The sequence below is a fragment of the Priapulus caudatus genome, unplaced genomic scaffold, assembly GCF_000485595.1.
Source record: "Priapulus caudatus unplaced genomic scaffold, Priapulus_caudatus-5.0.1 Scaffold439, whole genome shotgun sequence".
In the NCBI taxonomy this organism is placed as follows: Eukaryota; Metazoa; Priapulida; class Priapulimorpha; order Priapulimorphida; family Priapulidae; genus Priapulus; species Priapulus caudatus.
In genome coordinates this window covers 199,799-208,669 of record NW_014577500.1, presented here as the reverse complement: position 1 = coordinate 208,669, position 8,871 = coordinate 199,799, and the positions used below count along the sequence as shown (strand labels likewise).

General features: G+C 42.3%; 2 protein-coding genes across 2 annotated transcripts in view; both read right to left on the bottom strand.

Annotated features, from left to right (window-relative positions):
• The window catches only part of LOC106810417 (TFIIH basal transcription factor complex helicase XPB subunit-like), a gene marked incomplete in the record, with an annotated part of 21,984 nt that extends 17,202 nt beyond the window's left edge, over positions 1-4,782 (bottom strand). Inside the window, 9 exon segments of the mRNA XM_014813768.1 lie at positions 296-472; positions 745-851; positions 1,123-1,194; positions 1,619-1,842; positions 2,731-2,850; positions 3,129-3,359; positions 3,910-3,990; positions 4,234-4,361; positions 4,703-4,782. Of these exon segments, the coding sequence (XP_014669254.1) occupies positions 296-472; positions 745-851; positions 1,123-1,194; positions 1,619-1,842; positions 2,731-2,850; positions 3,129-3,359; positions 3,910-3,990; positions 4,234-4,275 (1,054 nt within the window).
• Positions 1-8,871, bottom strand: part of LOC106810416 (PHD and RING finger domain-containing protein 1-like) — a 62,160-nt gene that overhangs the window by 2,335 nt on the left and 50,954 nt on the right. The window contains exon 14 of the mRNA XM_014813767.1: positions 4,802-6,151. Coding sequence (XP_014669253.1) covers positions 5,963-6,151 — 189 coding nt within the window. The 3' untranslated portion in view covers positions 4,802-5,962. The remainder of the gene's footprint in view (positions 1-4,801; positions 6,152-8,871) is intronic.

The window sequence follows — 8,871 nt, the reverse complement described above, 5'->3', positions numbered from 1 at the left end:
GTTCAGCAACCTGCCACGCACGTGTAAGCACGTTACCTATGTAAGTACACATGTATGTATGTAAGCGCGTTACCTATGTAAGTACACATGTATGTATGTAAGCGCGTTACCTATGTAAGTACACATGTATGTATGTAAGCGCGTTACCTATGTAAGTACACATGTATGTATGTAAGCACGTTACCTATGTAAGTACACATGTATGTATGTAAGCGCGTTACCTATGTAAGTACACATGTATGTATGTAAGCGCGTTACCTATGTAAGTACACATGTATGTATGTAAGCGCGTTACCTATGGGCTTGTCCTTGGCATCGGCGGTAAACCTGCATATCATGCTGTCGTCTACGGTCGACCACATCTTGAACTGCGACCTCCACTGCTCCACGGCGACGGCCGAAGTGCACAGACACAGCGCTCGCTTGCGCACCGTGCAAACAGCAGTAACTCCCACCAGTGTTTTACCAGCACCTGTTAATAGTGACAGGGTGACAGCAGGATGACATAATATAAACAATATGGCAGAAAATATAGTTGGAATTTTATATAACTGCATGTAAAAGAATGAGTCATTGAACTTTCATAATTTGCAGGAAACCGTCAATTTAGATATCAAATGTAATTTATCACCACGTAAAAATCAGTTGGATTGGGTACGTGTAATCACGATTTTCTCGTTTTAAATTTCAGCATATCGGCAACGCTGACTCCTTAGATTCAAGACGTCATTTGCACGTACTCACCACAGGGTAACACAATGACCCCTGACCTCGCACGCCCATTTCCAAACATCTTTCTCAGGCTCTTCTCCTGGTGGGGTCGGAGTATTGTTGTTGGCTTCAAGTCAATGCTGCAAAACGCAAAATTGTCGATTATTCAATGCATTCAGTCATACAGTCAGAATTTAGAATCAAACTACTCCAAAACTAAACTTTTCATACTCCATATTCCATATTATCACGAAGAAAAAACTTTACAAGCTTAAAAAAATCATATTATTGATGAACAAATGTAATATGTATGTAAAATATAAATGTATGGTATTAAACATAATAAGTTTATATATTAGGATAACTGTAACATAATACACTCTCTAACTGATTGCATTCTCTAACACTTACTTCAAATCTTTATTGACTGTGTCGTTTCTAAAGTCATACTCTGCCAGCAGAGGGTATTCTAGTTCTATACATCTGCAGAAATAAACATTTTTACCACCGTTAAATATCATAACTGCGTAACATATATGTTATTTTGAATATAAGTTATATGCAGGAACAATTAATTAGAAACCAACACAAGTATAAATGTATTTTAGCACCAACATAATACAAGAACTTTTTGACATTGTCAGCATAGTATTTTGAAAAATACTTTTAAATTACCACGAAAGCCCTAAAAACAATTTTTAATAGGTTATTTTCCCTAATGTAATAGATCACTGTATAATACATGTCAATGTTAATGTTGATTGTACAATCATGTTTGCACCAGCATGCGATCACACCGGTTTCCCTTTCTCTCAAATGCACCTCCACCTCACCCACAAGTGACATCTTCTCTCGCTGACAAACATTAGCATTATTTTCCTGATAAACGACAAGTAAGTGTCATCACCTTCGCTGCAGGCACTCTATCTGATCCTGCTGTATCTCAAAGGCGACCGTCTGCGCTCCCTCAGCCTCGTCGTCCTCATCCTCCTTGTCCAGCTTCTCGTAAAAGTCGTGGATGTCCTCGGGGATCTGCTCTCCTTCCTTCTTCTCCTTCTGGTCATCGGCATTGTTTGCGCTGCTTGGAGCAGCAGCTCCTGTCGACATGTCATCTCGCGACTTGTTCTTCAACTGTAGGTAAGAATATAATAAATCTAATCCATAATATAACCAACTGTAGGCGAGTATTAAGTCTGGGACACACCATGCGAATTAATTCGCACGTCCGCTGCGATCATATCCGCAGCGAACATCGCGGCGAAAATATTCGCACCTGCATGCGATAATTGAGCAGACACACCATGCGAATTTATTCGCACGTCCGCAGCGTACACACGACACGCGATCTACTGGCGCCACACAGCTCCACTATGGCTCCAACAGTCATGTGGTCACGTGATTAGCATACTGATCAATGATTCGCTGCATTATAACAATTGGCCATTATTCGAACTAGACTGGTACCCGTCCCTTCTCACAAGCCTGATATAGGCCTATATCGAGCTTGTGAGAAGGGACGGGTACCAGTCTATATTCGCACGTCCGCATGTCCGCAGCGAAAATATCAAACATGTTTGACATCGGTGCGGATAAAATTCGCCTGCGCTTGAGCGGGCACACCATGCAAATTTCGCTGCGATTTTACAATCGCTGCGGACGTGCGAATAAATTCGCATGGTTTGTCCCCCGCTTTATAGTCAACACGCTGCTAAAGGATCCATGGTGAGGCTCCATGGCCATGTACCATGACTTCTTCTGAGCAGAAAATTGCATTATTGTGATAGCACAAGGAGGTAAATTTTGATGAAGTTTATATATTATGCTTACATAGAAGAAGTTAGATAGAAAGTTCAAACAACTCCACACGAACAGCTAAATGGAATGCCTATCACACATCATGCATGAGTACAATGGAGATGCATCTCTACCCTGTTACAACCAAATAAAGATTTTGATACGAGATTGATTGTTTGGGATTGCTCGATTGCATGCATGTGAAATCACAGTGTAAGGGCAAACCTGTAGTGCAGACTTTGTAGTGATTTTTGACATGACAAGCTCATCCTCGTTTTCCTCGCCGGTCGGCCGGTGTCGACACTGTTGTATCATGGGATCCTTCAGCAGTTTCTGTATCACTTCCTGTAAGCAAGCATGATTAAAGATTCATTTTTCATGACGACGCCTGAAATTCAAACTTTACCATCAGTAGCAATATACAACGTACCAACAATTCCATTTTTATTCACTCTTGATACACATAACTATTGATTTCAAACACACTTTTTGACTATTGCTTTTGAATTTCACGATGCAATTACCCATGCATGAAAAGCTTGCATTCGCTTCAATAGTCAACATGCACTATGTGCTAGACATATACTGTCTTTTGCCAATAACTCATACATTATAAAACTTACTGGGAAAAGGCTCTCGACGAAATATCTGTTGTGCTTCAGCAGCAGTTTCACCTTGCCGTAGCTCACTGTGCACAACTTGATGAATTCCACGATTCCATCAGGAATGCTGGTCTTACTCAGACGTTTTAAATACTCGATGATGTCGCTCGTTTGCAAACCAACCGACACCGCAGCGTACAGAGAATACGCCGTCAGGCGGTACTCGTGTATGTGTATCGGTCGGCAGACGGGCTAGAGGAAAAAAAACAAGCAGAAAACAAGTCCAGACGATGCGCTGAATAACCACGAATCAAGCTAGCCAAGGGGTAGAAATTAGTTCGATAATTTACAGGCCCACCGGGCCTGTAGGTAAGGGATTTTACAGGGCTGCCAGGCAAATTACAGGCCCGCATCATTCCCCGGATAACGCAGCTTCTTTTTTTTTAAATAAAAGACTGAAATTTGAGTTTGAAACTGAATTTGAAACATCCCATGCATGCACGTTTCTTGAATGCCAACTAAAGTTGTGCATGAGGTGTTCTAAATTTTCAGCGTATGCACTTGTGGTTATTTATGAATCCGGTGCTGAGATCACTAGTGCATGCTGCTAGTTGCATGCTGGGGGTGGATTTTCTACAGGCCCGTTGGGCCTGCTAGTATTATAAATGTTAGGCCCGAGCCTTAACCTACGGGCATCGGGCCCGCGGGCCCGTTAGGATTTCAAACCCTGCTAGCAGTTTCTGCTGAAGCATTTGTCAATAAATAACGATGTACCTAAAAGAAGTGCGCTCATGGATCTTACCTCTGAGATTGCTATCAAGAAATCGTGTGCATGTTTATAGACCGGCGAGAAAGACTCGAGGAAAATGTGACCATCAGGAGACTGCAAATACATATGAAATGTTCAGCATTAGTTGAGGAAAGGAAAATATATAACTGTGTAGAATTTAGCACACATAATACCATGCAATTCTATAACAATTTTGACAATGTAAGGAAAATTCGAACTACAATTGAATCTATAGTATATACACGATTGTACCGTATACTCTAAGCTTCAATACTAATACCAATAACAATAGCACGTATAATATGATCACAGTAATTGCAGTATGGTATGGGTTACCAGCCACAGAGGGCGTGATGCATGGTCAGGTTTTAACATCATTTGTGTTCGAAAGTCCTTCGCTCCAAACTTATCTTCAGATCCCACGTCATTCACTTGAGCAAGGGCCGACTTTGGCAGAGTTTTTTCTATGTGGTATTCAAAATGCATCATATATAAGATTGTACAAGTTAGCATGAAAATATATGGCATCATTACAGTCAGATAAGCGTGATTTTTACCTAGAAAATTGCAAATGACAATTTCATTTTGAAGAGAGCTGCGAAATACTTTATTCAAAGTTTGCTGTCAGAAAGTATAATAATGCATGGCAAGTGACTATCATATGGTTTATTTTGTCCATAAAACATGTCCTAAGAACTTGTTGAATGCTCACGTTCTAACTGCATTGAAATTTGATCATAAGTTTTATCACATTGTACTCATCACATCGTATTATAAGTTATTAAGAATATGCCGACGATGTTACCTGGTCCCTCTTCTCTTGCATCATCGTCATCCTCAACATAGTCTGCATCATATTTGCCTTGCTTTGAACTCCTAGCATTATTATCTACAAAACATTAACAATAGAGAGAGAAAATAAAAATATTGGAAGGAAGACATACAAATAGTACAATATATGTTTACTTGATCACTGGTATCCAATTTTAGGCCATTAATCAAAATGATTATTCCTATGCTGAATTTCTTATAAAACACATTCTTTTCCAATTACACAATCAAAATCACCGCATAGAAACCGTTCTCTCTGCAACAGAAAACGACGAATGTGGAAAAAATAACCACAAACGCCTTTACAGTGCATACAGTTTAACGTTTCTATTAACTTACTTCGACTCCACACAAAATCGCCCATTTTCAGAATACTTATTAGTTATGCAATCAACAGACACTTGCTTTGCTTAAATTAGTAACACCTGTTATAATGGTGAAGTTATGGCTACTTGAAGCATACAACGTCCTTACTATACTACTGTACAGCTGCTATTTTACACAGTATTTGCAAAAAAATAATCAACAACACATAACATTTGCTACTTTGTACAGTCACACAATTTAACAATTGTTTGCAGCAAACTTTCAATACCACAAGGAGATTACAATAGACCCATCTGTGTAGTAATCTCCACCCTACAACACAATTGAATAACAATGTGCAGGGCTGATATTTAAAACAATTTCTTAATCTTTTTCTCCGGCAGATGGCACCGCTTGTCAGATCTGTTACAAATGGGTATTTGCACGCGCAGTGTGTTTCCACGTACTGAACGACTTCTGTCAGTGATGGATTCTTTACTCACTAGAGCAACACAGTTTGAAAGCAAGCATACCGATCGCAACGCAGGAATCTTTCCACTCGGAAAGGACTGCAATTACAAAATGTGCTGTTGGCCTTCTCTCTCTCTCTCTCTGTCTGACATAACGATTTAGAGTATATTTCCGTAGCGAGGTGGCAGCGTTGGCAGCCGGCTGCATCGGTGTATTCATCCGGTGCATTAAAATCAATAACTTACACATCTGTACACAATCACGCATAAGTACGAAAGCTGAGTCATCTCACAGACACTTCCACGAACGCAAAGCTGTGGGAAAGACGACGACGTCTCGTCACGCACACACGACCAATCGCATCGGTGCGCACCCGTCACTCACGTCGTCACGAACGTCGCCCCGCCCCGCGGCGCCCTGCTGCGCGCCGGCAGGTGGCGCCACTCGCCGCTCATCGTCACCTCAGCGCCGTCGAGTGTTTCTTGTGCGATTTCGACTTTGCGGAGGACCTCTCCTTCGAGGGGCCGGAGAGGCCGAGAGCTTTCTTAATCTCGTGCTTGCGAAGCTGTTTCGTTTTGACAATGTAGCCGGCGACGAGATCGTGTATTTTTGCCGGGTTGATCTCTCCCAGCTTGTTGTGGCAAACCTGACGATGATCCTCTTCTCTTGCATCATCGTCATCCTCAACATAGTCTGCATCATATTTGCCTTGCTTTGAACTCCTAGCATTATTATCTACAAAACATTAACAACTAGACAGAGGGCACTCACGGAGAGTGCATACCTCTGCCAGCTTGTAACATGTATGTGTTACGAGCTCGCTCGCTGGCTGGCTCGCTGACTCGACGCGCTAATATCGATCGCGCGAACACACTAACACACAAGAGCGATCACATAACCTCCTCCAACTCCGTTGGGCGGAGATAAAAATTGTCTTATTCCATTCATTTGTACCCAGTTTTTAATAGTAAAATTACAAATAAGTGGGGTATGGTAATGCCTGCAGTGTTTGTAGTACTATTCTATGTAGCATTATTGTTTTTTGTACTATTAGTACTACGGCTGCATCTTAATGGTTCAACAAGCATAACTATCACAATATACCAGTACTCAGCAGTAGCAATAGACAATACCGATACGAACATATCACACATGCAGTGCAACTGCAAGCACTATGGCCATGATCGAATTTTATAATTTTAGAAAAAGCGGCGCCTCTGATACGCAGAAAGAAATGGCACGGGTTACCACGAGTAAGAGATTTCTGATCATTGATTATAATATGATACATTAGAAGTAGAACGAAGTTTTCAGCATTTCAGTATACTCTCTTGACTCCACACATGTGACTCCACGACTGGAAGGCCACCATTCATTACATTCGTTTGTATTTCTACAACGGCTTCACATTTTTTACCTTGATCCTTTCTACGCCGCTTTCCGTTGCCCATCTTAAAGATTAATAGGTCATACAAATGTAGTAAACGATATAGATTTATATCGTATAAAGCATCCCTCACTTCACACGCACGACAACATTATACAACATGTAAACAGGCTAGGCTGTCTGAGTCTGACTCCTTGGTCTGACAGTACTGTTCGTTTTCGCCAAAATAACAGAGTGGCGACATCTAGTGGGATAAAATTCCAATTATTTGCCCTGGAGATCGGGAGCGAGAAAGGGAGAGAAAAATTCGTGCGAGGTTGCGCAATCGGTGCACAATACTCAGTCAGCGTGTATAGTAGTACGGTGGGTGGCTGGTGGAACGAGGGCTTCCTGATGACTGTGTGCGATTTAACCAGGGGCGTGTACAGGGGGGGTCCAGGGGGTCGACTCCGGGACCCCCCCCTGCTCGCGCAGAAAACGATCTGAGGGGTGTCTATATTTCAAATTTTTCGGGGGAGAGGCCCCAGACCCCCCTTCGTGTGCTCGCCAGGTTTGGTTAGGGTTAGACCCCCCTGGTACAAATCTGTACACGCCCCTGTAACGTGTTTTCGACCGTTTTCTTCGGCCGTTCTTATGCGTTCAAACCGGAGCCGGGAGGCTGAGAGCACGTGTGCATGGTAAAATCCGGTCTATGCTATTCACTTTTGCTCGCAGCACCACGCCCTGGGTTTCCCGCTATGCAATATTAATGTACGTGCAGAGAGGCGCTCGTGCGTCGGTCACCGTTGACTGGCAAGAGTATTTCTTCGGCCGTTCTTATACCGTTCAAACTATAGTCGCGGGCGGGGGGGGGTTGGTTGGTAATGATTAACAATTACGCATTAGTGCAATTATGCATTAAAAAGATGTAAAATAAATATTTGTGTAATATCACTGTTTTTGAAAGCTAATGCCACTGCCGGATGTTGATACGATCGCTTGGAATGATGGGATAGAAAATACCGGGATTATTTGCGCGAGCGTTCACACACACGCCGCGGTGCAATTAATCGCGCTAATTCCAAATAATCACAGTCAAAAGTGCGATTTGCAGCGCGATGCTGAGAGATGCTGAGAGATGCTGCGTGATGCAGTGAGATTTTTGCGTTCACACTTGTAAAAATCTCGGTATTTTGATCGCGATGCAAAAACCGAGATTTGCATCCCGCTAATTCCCGCCAGTGTGAACGCGCCTAATGACAATGAAATGACAATAACGGACTATACATACATTGTATATATAGTGATATTGTACATCACGCACGGACAGAAAGAGATGGAGATGGCGAGACGGTCGACACGAAAAGAAAGTTACAAGTCCGTGGCAGTCCGGGCAATAACACACTATATAAACACATTGTGGACTGCTCCTGACAACGACTACATAATCTTGAGCGTTATATATTATTTACGTCTTAGTGCGTGCATTCTATTGAAATTATCACGAGGTGTGCAGCCGCGCGCAATACAACAGCGAGCATTTTTAGCCGAATGATATAATAATATCAAGAGCTAATAATTACCTTATTATTAGCTATTGATTATTAGGTATTATTAGCTCTGATAATATATATATTGATGCAAGACAATATATATATATTTGTGTGTGTGTCGCGCGCGCGTGTGTGTGTGTGCGTGCGTGCGTGCGTGCGTGCGTGCGCACGTGTGTGCGTGTGCGCGCGTGTGTGTGCGTGTGTGGGAGTGTGTGCGTGTCATACTACGTGCGCACTGCCATTTATAAATTAGCGCAATATTTATATATTTATTCACCAGGTGAACAATAAGCGCATGTTTGTTTGTGCGTGTTTGTGCCCACGCGTGCGTGTGCGTGCGCGTGTACGTCTGCTCGTGCGTGCGCCATAACATGGCTGAACAAATATAGATAGACATAATTTCAAGCAAACAGCTTTGGGCGGTTTTTGTTTGATTTAAGTTGCATT